The sequence below is a fragment of the Scatophagus argus genome, chromosome 8 (assembly GCF_020382885.2).
Source record: "Scatophagus argus isolate fScaArg1 chromosome 8, fScaArg1.pri, whole genome shotgun sequence".
In the NCBI taxonomy this organism is placed as follows: Eukaryota; Metazoa; Chordata; class Actinopteri; family Scatophagidae; genus Scatophagus; species Scatophagus argus.
The window spans coordinates 18,595,888-18,609,470 of NC_058500.1; the positions used below are offsets into that span (position 1 = coordinate 18,595,888).

The window sequence follows — 13,583 nt, forward strand, 5'->3', positions numbered from 1 at the left end:
CAAATTGTTTTGAGGGGTGCATCTTAAGTGTGCAGCAACACCCAGGTGTAATCAATCAAAGTTCTAAGCTGCAAGCGTTAAACTAGTCTATCCTCTGCATATAGTGCAGCCCTTAACCTCTGCAGTGTTATCTCAATTGCACCACCTGCTCTCTGCATGATTAGCACGCTTCATGATTGTGGTGTTAGGGGAATAAAAGGATAAACTCAAAGTGCTGGGAGAAGACTTTGGCGGTCCATTAAGGCTTCTTGATCTCGCACAAGCCTCATTTTGTGTCCTTATGCTTATGTCTGCTGTAAAAGGGGAACTTGATGCAAATAGTCATGGTGTCCAGGGTACGAATCCCAATTACCTTGGTCATCAGCTAAATTTTCATTAATTGAGTGGAAAATCTCAACATCTACAAGACAAATTGGCACATTTTGTACAGATATTCCCATTGTTCCCAGACTTCCTCAAGTGCAACTTGAAGATGATGTTTGTGGTTTCGAGTGAAATGTCTTCTACCTGAAATGTGATGCATGCATTCATTTTCCCCTCAGAATGTTCACTTTGGTAATCCCCAGATTTATCTTGTAGCACCACCATCAGGTCAAAATGTCTGTGTCCAACCTTTAAGTTTTAATGACTAAATACAAGCTGCTACTGTGACTGTTTACAGATTTCAGCAGTTTTTTGGTGAGTAGAGTGTTATCACTGGTAAACCTGGCCAAACCTATTAAAAATGCATGATAATTATGGGATATTAAATCATCCACCTTTGATTACTATATCTTAGCCCTTGAGTAAAGGGCTAAACTGTAAAAATCGTGCATACCTGAAATTGTGCATACCTGAAATCTTTAAAAGCTATTTTTTAGGTTGTCTCAAATTATACTTGAGTACTTGATGGGTGTGCAATAGTACTAACACAGTGAGTCAGGTCTCAGCCCATAACTTATCAGTTTTGTTTTGTTTTTATCCCTAATTAAAATCTTTTTTTCTGGCAAGAGGTTCAGTATTATTTAAACACAGATTTTGCTTTAAATTGAGCACTTAAATCACGATTTGCACATATTCTCAGATAAGGTTCTAATGTAATGCATGATTGTTCAGTTTTAACACCCCCCAGATTCACAGTTATTCGCTAAACTGTCCATTTTGAGCGATTACTTATTCATCTTTTAACATGTGAATCACTGGTTAATGTTGGAATCTCATGTTGAAAAGCCACAAGTCTGTCCAGATACAGATGTCTGAAGGAAATCTTGTTTAAGGATTTGTGATTGAAAAAAATAAAAAGCCTCGTAAAATTTTGATTAAAGAGGATTTCGCATTTTACTCTTCCAGCTAATGTCAAAATCCTGCTTTGTCTCAAACTCCTCCAAACCTCAGTCAACTTTTTAGTTGTTGTGCTCAAAAAACATCAAATGTCTAAAAATACCTGTTAAGACTCTATTACATGACTCCCAGTGGCAATGAAATACTGTTTTCACATATAAATGAAATTATTGTGACAGAGTAGCTTCAGCATGCATTTGAAAAATATTTTTGTAGTGCTTTCTATAAGTGCAGAGATTAAGAATGTGAAAATAAACCTGAAGCAAGTCCCTGTTTTTTTCCCATTTTTTAAGGGGGGGTTATCAGTTTACACTGCTGAATTTCTTTAATAGACGCTTTTTTATTCCGTCGTTCCCAGTTAAGCATGACCGTTCCACAATATCCCTCCAAAAATAACTTCTGAACCCCAAGCTTTAAAGAGGCCTCCCACTGAAACAAAGTTCTGATTAAATATGCCACATCCTGCACACAGCCAAAGATAAATGATCTGCCACTGTCTGCATCTCAAGGCTTGCAGTGTGAATGTAGCCTTATTGAAACCCAAACTGGTTATTTGCTCTGTGTCTCTTGGTGAATTGATTAAAAGTGCAGTAAACACTACACACAGCCACTCAATCCCAGTGACAGCAGAAAGAGCTTGAGTGGACCCTGGTCGTATACTCGATGATTTCCCCACTAATGATGCTGTTAACTTATCTTGGGAAAGAAGAATAGCGTTGATCAGGGCCTACTCGATGGGTGCGTAAGAAAAGGCTTTTGGCAGAGTCTATTAATGACATTTAATCAGTGCTCAAGTGTCCTCAGAGGATCGCCCAAGAAACCTGAATGATTTGGGCTAGTGTTCAATGGAGAATGATATCATGAATTGCTGTCATTCTTTGATTTCAGGGCCTTAATCATCCTTGACTTTGTTTTCCAAAGATTGTGTATGTGTGTGGGCGCACAGGCATGCCTGTGAGGTTGCTGCTTCCCTTTGCAGATTGCTTATTTAGACGAATGTGAAATTCAAATTTGCGGTTCTCAACCTTTCAACATGTTAGAAAGACAGTTAGCCAATCCCGCGTTTTCAGAATGAACCATTAAGTTATTCATGATTCACACTGACATGACGTCTTGTTAAAAGGATGGCTGTTTACATGACCATCACACATCACTCACAGCTTCTGACGATAAGCTGAGATGAGTAAAATGAAGGAGACCTTGCTGTTTTAACACAGATGCTCATTAATGAGTTTTGATGACGCATCATATTTACATATTTTAATGTATTCCTCTTCAGTCCCCAGTGTCTTGTGCACATATAGGGGTGTGTATCTGGCTCTCATTTGCTAGTTTGCTTCGCTGTGGAGAAGGCTTCTCATGGATCATGGATAAACTAATGTCCAACTAATGAGGTGAAACACATTTGCTACTGGCTTAGGACGTAAAACAGTGTGGAAACGGAATGCCCTCAAAACAAAATGGCTGCTGGGGAGGCTGGTGTGGTTGCTACATTTGTGCCAGAGAGTCAGCCAGTACTGCACAGTGTCCAGTCTGTGTGCATATAGTCTGAACAGATGGGAGGTACAGTAAGGCACCCCAGGCAACTGAAGCAATTTCCAAATGGCTAGTCAAGCACGGGGAGCGAGAATGAGTGGGAGAGGACGAAAACGAGATGTTGGAAAGTATTCCATTTCAGTATTACAATGGCTGCCAACCAAAAATATCAGGAAGTGTTGTTAAACTTTAAACTGAGTGTCACTTCAAAATTGAACTCTGCCTTCTGATTTGTGTGAAAGTGGATAAATCTGCTACTAGTAGTGGTGGTGACCCAGTCTTCATTGTAGTTTATTTACTGTGCAGAAGTCATTCAGTTCTCATTGTTACAGTATAGTCTTTATATGTCAGGATGCCGCAAAGCAATCTGAAAAGGTGATATTTAACCTGCATAACCTGTCCCATATCCTCATAATCACACTATAAAAATGACATTGCTTTCAGGCACACAGAGCTTTACACACATTTAAATTCATTATTACACATCCAAGGGTAATAACAAAAACAATGCATGGAAAGGATAAACTTCATACTTCAGTATTCCATACTGTTACAGGTACTGTTTATACTTTACAAGGTGGAGTCAGTTTTTGTTTTTATCTTTATCTTCTTTTGTTTTGCTTGTGTTTTTTAGGTCAAAAATATGTTCCACCAGCCTCTCCACCAGAATCTCCTCAAGGCCCTGGGGTAAGACACCTTGTCACCTGCTAAAATTAACAAATGACTAAGACCTAAGCCCTAAAACTTTGTTTTTATCTGACATTTCAGCTTTTTCTCTAAAAACAAGTCTACACTGCAAGCATTTTAGCTACTTGTTGTGCTCACATTTTTCTCAAAAACAAGTCCTTCTTTCAGTGGGTTAGCAGAACAAGCCGAACATACAACATCTGACATACTATCATCTTGTAATGTCTTTTCTTCTGGTGGAAAAGCAGTTGCCTACTCGTTACTAACTTTGTCTGCTGTCTTGAGCTAAGCAAGTGTTGCGCAGTGCGTTTATCAAAACTTTTTAGCTTAGAAAGCTTCCTGCTCCCTCTAGAAACAAGGTTGTTGAGAGCAGAGCTAAAAGAGGCTAAAAGATAGGTAGAGCTGATTATTTTCTGTGTATTCATCATAAGGAGCAGTCTGTTTCAGATTATACATTGTCATTTAATCTGTAGTCAATCTTAAATAAGTATTTATTAGCAGAGCTTTTAGTTATTTATCAAGCACAACGAGCTTCATATGAAAATATGTTTCATGTAATTTTAATTTAAAAACTTTGTTTAGAAGACATTTTTGTGTTTGATAACCTTTGAAGGATATTTGACAGAATTTTCTTTCATTGTATTGACAAATGAATAGATTTTTATACCTGCGTATAAAAGCAAGAATCAAATTTCACTTGATCAATAGAGCTACTCTCAGTACAGGCCTGTAGAAGTAATGTATTCAGAGTAGTTTCAGAAGGGCCTTAGGGAGCGTATACATGATGTAGCAAAGCTGCAAATCCCACCTCATTCAGGTGTAAATTAAAAAATGTGAATAATTTACAGTGTAAAGTAGGTATCCGAAGAAAGTTCCAGTGTAAGTTTAACAATATAAACTTAATTTCACACTGCTTGTCTCATCTATTGAATTTTAAGAACTGCTATACAGATCAGCTATAGAAAGAAAAATCACACATGCTGCACGTTTTGCACACAGAAGGTCTGTTTTTTTTTCTTTGTTCATGATGCGGTAAGGAAATATTCGTATTTTCTTCTTCTTTACCCCTGAGTAAAGAAGCATTATGAAAATAAAATTTGAGTGTTCAAATGCTATCCGGCTCTTGTCTGTCCTAGTCAAAAGGTGATTATATAAATGGATTCCACTTAACAGCGAACCTGGAGTGATTCCTGGCTGGGTGACAGAATCAGGAAACCCCTGTAGCAGTTCCCTCAAAGTGGATGCAGCTCCCCTTCTGTGCTCGTTTTGACAAAGATCATAAATCTTGACTCCCCACATTCATGTGTCTAGTTTGTCAACAGATATTGCAGGTCAGGCCTGAAAGATCTTCAAAAAATGTAAGAAAAATACATGATGTACCCCAAATTTCTCAACAGCACTGTAAGGTTGTTTAGTAGTATTTTTCAGGCTTTATTAGGCTGATATTCCAGAAAGATTGGGGATATCAAAAACTCCTGTTATTGAATATAATATGCAACTGGCTTGGAAAAGAAGTGTGTGGATGTGTGTCTGTTAAAAATATTTTTGCTTAAAGAAAGTGAAATATCTCTCTGTGCCAAGCATGTAACATTTAAATCACCACAGAAATCTAGGAAATAGAAGCAATACTGATGATGATAACGCTGTAGTTGCATCAAATCAAATTAAATGTCACATTAGCATCTGTGTATATTACAGGCTCCCAGCAGACGAGTGATATACTGATCAGTTCTACAATCATAAATTCAGCTGCACCATGATCATGCATCCATCATATCTGACGTGGGCGACGATGACTCGTGTCTCCTTCTTAGAAAGATAGTGCGCATCCACCATATGTAACATATAGCAACAGTGTGTGTTGCTACATGTGTATTTTGTGTGTGTGTTTGTCCTGGATGAGTAAGCTACAGGGCGTTACCATCATCCCTCAGCTTGAGTGGAAGTGCTAGTAGAGACTGGGAGTTGTGATGGATGCTGCTTGCTCTCAGGATGAGGCCGGAGAAACACACACACACACACACATACACAATAACACAGTGCCACAGAGCGGAGGAGGAGAGAGATCAGCTCAGTTTCAGGGTTAGCTCTCTAGGCCAAAATGAGGCACAGTCTGCGTTGTCGACTTATTTTAAATTGAACCAACAGGGGCTGGGAGCTGTGGGAGTGCTGCACCCATGAACTCTACAAATCGACCTTCATTTTGATTAAGCAGAGAGGGCGGTGGAAGTCTGCAAGTGGGCATTTCTCAGTGGGTAACAAGAGACGACTGTGGTCATACCGGGCAGCTCTTAGGGGATGACTCCAGAAGATGGTGGTTTAAAATGAATGTGTGTTATTTCCGCTCTGTGTTTTTAGTTCAGTATCCTTAATGATCCCACAAACGTTTCCAGTGCATATTAGTTCAGGCTTACCAGTATATCATATTTTCTGTTGCCTAAAGAAAGAGTATGTAGACTTTGAAAGAACAGCAGCCACTGAGGCCACATGTTGAATAAGCTAACATAATTCAAAGACATCATCGTTACGTGAGTGGAATAGAAACCATATGCATAAAATGAAGTCTGATAAACTGACTCATTTCTTGTTTTCACAGTAGCTGTTAACATTACTCAATGTAAGCTACTGATCTGGTCAGGCTAGTTTAGACCGTAGGTAAAAAATTGAGCAAGAGTATATTTTATAAAGCTACTTTTACATTATTGGAAACACTGCTCTTATCCTTCTTGTGTCCTTTTCATGCGTCAACGTTGGAAACTGCACCACCACGGTGCATAGCTACTGATACTTACGTTGTTACCACAGCAGCTGGTGTAGATAGGTTGTTAATGTCTGGACATACAAATCTGACTTAATCACTGACTTAATCTATTTTAATGATCTAATTTGAGAAACAAATACAATTTGCCTGCAGTCTATACAAAGTCTTACTGACTAGTATTTGCTGGGTATCTACGCAACTGCAGATGCATGCTAATGTTGCTCCATGGCTGCTGATTGTATAAAAAGACAAAAATTTGCTAGCAAACACGTCACAATAACGCCATAATAACTATGTTACTATAACATAAAGTATGTAATGTATGTGCTGCATAGCAGGTTGTTGCACTGCTCTCAAGCGCCAAAAACAATCAATTAAAGCAGCCTTAAGTTTGCAGTAAATTTCCAAGACGTTTTTCTTTATGCACATATTCATGGCAAACAAGGGGGCAAAAGAGCAGTTATTAGTGCTCTGGCCATCGGATATCTTTCTGATGGCCATCGAGCATTCTGTAACGAAATGAAACAGAAAACACTCCGTGAAGTCATGCCACTGCTCTTGGCAGTCACCCTACAATCCATCACGACTCTGGTGTTGCTGCAAAATTCACAAATACAGATTCTGTCTCTCCCTATCTCTGTGTCTCATACGCTTTCAAAGATACTGTTTTAAAAATACACTCGCTTCAGTCCCAAAATGATTTTGCCTGTTCAACAAATTTTTTTCTCTCCTTTTCAACAGGACTGTCGAGTGCTGATTAATCAATGGCATCCTTCTCTGAAATGACTCTGTAAACAAGCCTTATGCTCTCGCTTTGTCTGTAGGCATTGTTGAATCTGACAACTTTCTCTTGCTCGCATAAATTATTGATCCTTGACACTCGGCTTGCTGTCGTGCAGAATGCTAAGGATCCTGTGGTATTTATAGCCAACATTTGGGAGAACAGCTGAGTTTGTTTGCCTGTGTTGATGATGATTTCCCACATAGGGCTGTGGTCATGTTTCAGGGTCGTGCTCATGTTCTGTTGGCCCAGGTGGACTTGTAGTCCGTGGGCTAGAGGTGAGGCCATGTTTCAGTTTGTTGCTGGCAGAGGGCTGTTTGGCAGCTGGTAGTGGCTCAGTCAGACCTAATTTTTGCAGCTCTTTCTCACGGTGGTAGTGAGCGCCTTATCCTGGTATCAGATTTCTTTTTGAAACAATAGGATTTATGATTTCTGAGACTCTGTTTCTGCCTGAGCCCTAGAAAGAGAAAGGGTAAATTTAATTAGAACCATGTAGTAGAAACTGATTTTCATCAAGTAAATCGTAAGCGATATATATATAGTATTGACGCAAACTTTTAAAGATCGATTCTTGTGTTAAACAAAGCTCAAATTGTTTTCTCAGAAATTACAATGGATTTATGTTAATGGATTTGCCTTATGATAATCATACCTGGGACAGCACAGTTCATCCTCTTACTACTGCCCTCATGATTATTGAAGGGGAGTCATCACATCAATATACTGCCTAACTTTAATTTGGTAGGGATGGATTTTTTTTTTCAGTCGATTGTGTTGAACTTCTATTTGTGAGGTTAAAGCAGATTAGCTGTTAATGAATAAAATATTGTATTTAAAGGCTGCCAGATCATTTGGAACACTGAGATAACTTTACAAGACAAATAGGTGCAAGTTGTGTAACATGAAAGACCGTAATACCCAATTCAATTTGATCTTGAATGCAAACATAAAGAGGGTCGTGATTTTCCTGCCATACACCTTTTCCACCTGGAAAAAAAATTGTATTGACTTTTTGAAGTGTTTGTTTAGTTTTTGTGGAAAGTGTCACAGATTTAATTTTCAGGCCAACTAAACTTTAGGTTAACTAATATTAAATCCAAGAGATTCGAAAATGACATGCTTTGGAGCCATTGAGAATCCAAAAATACAACTCGGCAAAAAGAATATTTTTTATACTTTTTTTTTTTTTTGCAGTTTCTTACTGTTCATTAGAGATTAATCGCACTGTTCTTCATGTCAGTCTTGTAACATTTCACTCTGTCCTGCACATCCTCACTTTCTATTTTCACTCGTCACACTCACAGATGCAATTATCACTCATGATTACTCAAATCCAGCCCCCACTGTTTACACTTTGGTGAGTACTTCCCCTTTCATATGCATCTCTAATGTCTTCCTTTTTTGTGTTCTCTTTGTTCTCAGTGTTTTGTTCCAGTAATCCATTTGTCTTTTTGCAGGTTCTTCCTCTTAATCCCCCTCCCTTTTAAACCACATCTGTTTCTCGCTTTTTTGTTGACGCCATGTCGCAGTGTCTCCCCCTCATACACGCACATACTGGTCATCAGGAAACAGCCAAATGAACATTCATGAAGTTTTTTTCACACACACACTAAAACACACCTCATCCACGGAAAGCAAAACCATGATTTAAGCCTATACAGTACATGTAGAGACATGATGCTTTAAACACATTCACACATACACAAACACACATGCAGGTCCCATGAAGCCAGAATATGAACAGATGATCAGTTTGGCTGTCAGGGCAAACAGGCTGAGTTCAGAACATTGGCAGCCACAGCAATGCCACTACTAATTGCCTTTCTCTGCGTATTCTCTTGGTGTGTGTGTGTATGTGTGAGATCCTCACATGCAGAGTGAGTATGGTGTCTTTCACACCCTCTGTGTGCAGAACGTGGTGACTCAACATGAGATCACATGTGTGCGTGTAAAATGTGATATGGCTTAGCGAACTTGTGAGGACTGACTTGTGACAGCCCACCAGCCCTGACATTTTGAATTGTTAGGACATTTTGACCAATTGCAAAAGACACAAAACAGCTCACTTTGAGATTGCGCCTACATCTACAGTAATGCAGTGTTTGCAAACGCACTAACTGTGGAGTGGCCCGGAGTTTCAGTTGAATATCCACCTTGAAACCTCATGTAAGGGAGCAAAATACTTCGGTTTAAAATCTCTATTCCAATTACACTTAGCGTGTACTATTCCTTTTAAAATGATACTCCACCCAAAAACAATCTTCCTGACGAGAAACAGAATGGAAAATGTTGTTGAGGGTGAACATCATCTGTGTTCAGATGAAACTGAGTTAGTTATGATGGATTCCATCACAACGGGATATTTGTTTTGTAATTTCATGGGGAGATGGGTCAGATATTTGGCATTACACAAAAATAATTCTGTTCAAGGCGGATATTTGTTTTCTTGTTTAAATCATTCAACGGATATTTCCCTTTATGCATATATAGCATAAAAACATATTTGTTAAGGAACCTGTAAATTTGGTTATTTGAACTGTCATAGCAGTTGTAACAAGAAAGTCCTTTGGGGTGTGAAGCACCTAGAGGAAGTTACAGAGAACATACCACCTCCTGACAGGAAGGCCCCCAGTGTGAAACGTCTTGCAGATAACATTTTTAGATTTCAGGTTCCATTTTCAGAGGAGGGAAAATTGCAAACATACTTCCTATGACATAATATGGCATATGAAAGCAGTGTTAGTTGTGTGTTTTTACTTCAACTTTTCTTACGTGGTGACCCACCCTGCCTATTGAGAAATGGCTACTTCTAGTACAAGCGATGGGGTCAGCATAATCAACTTAACTTACCTGTCAGCGGGTCCGTCATTACAGGCTCAGACTGTGCAGCTAAACATTGCTCACAACAACAGAGCTTCTCACGTTCATTGCATATTACAAGGTTTCCAAGCAGACCAAATTGTCAGGGTAAATTTGGGTGAAATGTGCATAAAATGACTCCCAAGGCATCTAGAAGATTTCCATTTGATGGAATGGTTCAGCCATCAAAAATGTGGAGTCTTCTGTTTAAGTATTTCACCCAGAGTAAACATCATATATCTCCAGCGGAGCTTTGGCTGACATAGAATATATATGATGTTGTCAGACAGGGTGGCATGAGATGAGTTTTCAAACCTTAAAGCTACTTCAAGAGGAAAATTGGTGTCCATTTTCTCAGCTATCTATGTTGCCATGGGTAGCACCGTAAGCACTGCTGCTAAACAACATATTCAAGTTACCTCAGCTCAAAGAAAGTCATATCTCTCCCTGGTGTTTCTTCAACTCATGGCAACAGTGTAGTCACTCACTCAATATTTTCCTTACGCTAGCGCACAGCATGCTAGTGGCTTACCATGAGGTACGTGATGTGTGTCACAGAAGCACCTAATGTCTACATGTTGTGATTACTTCTTGCCTGTGTTTGATATGGACAAAGCGGTCTGGAGTGAATGGGAGTGTTTGATCTATTTTAAGGTCCACGGGAAATAATGTGTTACTGCTCAATATGGTTCAATGCAGTATCTTTATTGTCTCCCAGTGTCACGCCAACTGACAAAAAAGCACAACCAAAACATCAAAAACCTTTCATTCACTTTGCAAACAAAACAAGTCTTCAGCCGGACCTACAGGGGGCAGTCAATCAGTTCAACAACACCAGCAAAGCACTCCAACCACTTCCTGTCAAGAGGAGGAACTTCCTGTTAGACGGCCATCTTAACCATCAGTTCAACACATGCTGTGGGAGACAAAGGAGGAAAGTTTGTGGAGAGCAAAAGCTTAAAGAAACAAACCAAACCAAGAAAACTAAAATCCCTCAGTTCACCGTCAAACGCAACTGGTAGGAGATGTGACTTTCTTAAATTACTCACCTGTTGTTGTGGAATGGATGGACTTGTGCTCAACATGTGCACATGCAAAATGTTTGGCCTCATTGGGCATCTGACTTAGTTTGTTTAATGGTAGTGACTTTCAGTTGATTATTTCCACTTAATTTGTTGTTTGCCTACAGTAGTTTGTAGTCTGCACTTTAAGTTTGACAAAGCAGTTTTAATGGCTCAAGCCTATTCAATTGTTTGGAGCAGCAAAGCTGATGCTTTACTTGAATTTTGCTTTTGTTTTGTCACTGGAGTTACTCATTTGCTTGAGTTAAATATTGAAAAAAAATGTATTTGTTTATAAGTGATTAAGGTTAAATCTTAAAGGTTTGTTAGCACATGCTGACTTAATGCTAAGGCATTGCTAGTTTGGTGCATTCAAAGAGTTGTAATTAGTAATAGTACTTACTGCATGGATTTTTATTTTACATTTTAATGATTTTGTGTTTGTTAAACTTGAAATAACGCAATGTCTTGTTATTCTTGTGTTCAAGGTTTTCAACCTGCTGCTATTGAATGACTGAATGACCCCTTCATCAACAAAACAAAGTTCAATAAAACATAAAAAGGGGAAATCCTTGTCAAGAGTTGTTCCTTGCGTGACCAAGCTCTTTCAAGTGGAGCATTAACTGAGGGATCAAATAAAAAGAAGAAAAAAAAAAAACACCAAAACTTGACACCCAGAGAGCCAGTTGTTCGCATTCAATAATGCAATTAGACCAACTGACAGACACATTGAGGAATACTGGCCCCAGAATGGTCAGTGATACTGGGATTTTTTTTCCTTACATTGTAGCTTTACTTATCTTTTACTTAACAGGATAAACTCTTATCAGTCAAATTTAAAATAATCAAACTATTCTTTTATTGCTGATTGATCTAACATCTAACTCCATATGGATCCTGCCAGTATTTCATATAAATAATCTATTGCAGTGGAAATAGTGTGTTTTATGTCTTCAGTTTCCAGTGGTTAGCATTGCCTAAATAATAAAGTGGGCTGCAGCAGATAAGACTATCCTTTTCCCTCTAGTGAGGTGCCTTAGATCAAGCCTTTTTGAAGAACTTAATTTGGTTTCATTGGTAGCACTTTTACCTAAAGGATTTGACTAATCTTAGGAATTGTATCCACATAGTACTCATCATCACCTGTCACTCATTTGCAGCAAAATATTGCAGTTGAGAATATATATTTGGTTAGCCATGTTCATTAGTTCAAATTAAACATTCCTATGATCAAAAGGCCAAAGAACATTCCTTTCAGAAGATGTCTGGGCTCACGCTTAGGGACAAAGTTAAGAGCTCCAATATCTTGTTTGAACTTAGAGTAAAATTCCTGCCCTTTTGCACAGAAAGTGAAGAGATATGCCTAGGCTCCTAGACGCTTCCCTGTGGACATCCTTTTAGGAGGAAACCTCTGGGCAGACTCATGCCAGAGGTATAATATAAGATGTTGAGCCTGGGAAATGCCTTAGGATTCCCCAGGAGGGTCGAGAGGTGGCCTGGGTAAGGATGCCTAAGCTCTTCTACTTAATTTGCTGCCTCTGCTAATCTAAACTAGATAAGTAGCAGAAAATGGTGAGGTGAGCTTAGGTGAGAGGAATTCATATAGGAAATTTCTTAAAATTTCCTTGTGATTGTGATCATTAGGCTAACATGTTGCCAAAGCAATTAGATGATAATACATGACGATACGACTGGATTTATGTATACAGAGCAGGTAAAGAAACCTGAGATGAGCTTAGACACATTAAGCTGACACATTAACCAAAGAATGTGGCATATCAATAGCATTTACAGTGCAGTGTTTTTATCAGGATATACATTTGGCACAGATTTTTGTTTTGGAAAAGCAAGTGTCTCATATTTTAACAAACAGAATTAACAGAAAAATTTTGAGGACATTATTACGGCTTGTAGTTGCATAAAGATAGAATGTGTTTGGTGTCAAGATTCTGACCTCATCACGCCCTGCAGATATGTTTACATGAAAACTGGGGAGTGATGAGTGATCTTAACCCCCCAGCCAGACGTGGATGCTGGGGTGGTGATGGAGCTGAAAAGAACAGGCGGCAGTACTGATGCCGGGCGGCTTAAATAGACTTCCAAAGTGGGAGGGTGAGTTTCTTGATTGTTGGAGAGAGGGAGGCATACCATGTGTGTATATAGCAGTGCAGTTTGAGTTGAACCTAAAATAGCTTGCAGTCTTTGCTTCCTTTTATATCTGCAATGCATGCTTGTATTAGTTGCTAACAAAACTTAGCAAGTAGTAAATATGGCTTGTGATTGAAGTGTCACAGTAATAATAAAAAAAAAACATTTTTTTTTATTGTGTAGTAAGGGTATTGAAATATGGCAAATGCATGCAGAATCTAATGGTAAATAATAGAAAGTTGAATACAAATATGTTTCATGTGTGTGTGATGTACCTTGAAACCATGTCAGTACTGTTAAATTATTTCTTAGCCCTAATAGTTACAAATGTGTTTCAACCTCCGATGGGTTGTCCCATGGGTTGACCGTAAGTTCTCAAATGCAGGTCTAAGTAATGGCTGGTGTTGAAATATTAGGCCAGTTGTTACCA

The 13,583-nt window shown here is 38.8% G+C and overlaps 1 protein-coding gene and 1 long non-coding RNA gene across 2 annotated transcripts in view; both read left to right on the forward strand.

Moving 5' to 3' along the window:
- The window catches only part of nphp4 (nephronophthisis 4), a 148,937-nt gene that overhangs the window by 72,736 nt on the left and 62,618 nt on the right, over positions 1-13,583 (forward strand). Inside the window, exon 12 of the mRNA XM_046397509.1 lies at positions 3,491-3,543. Within this exon, the coding sequence (XP_046253465.1) occupies positions 3,491-3,543 (53 nt within the window). The remainder of the gene's footprint in view (positions 1-3,490; positions 3,544-13,583) is intronic.
- LOC124063650 lies at positions 8,314-11,663 on the forward strand. The gene is made up of 2 exons (XR_006844131.1): positions 8,314-10,962; positions 11,494-11,663. It is a non-coding gene; the product is annotated as an uncharacterized LOC124063650 (long non-coding RNA).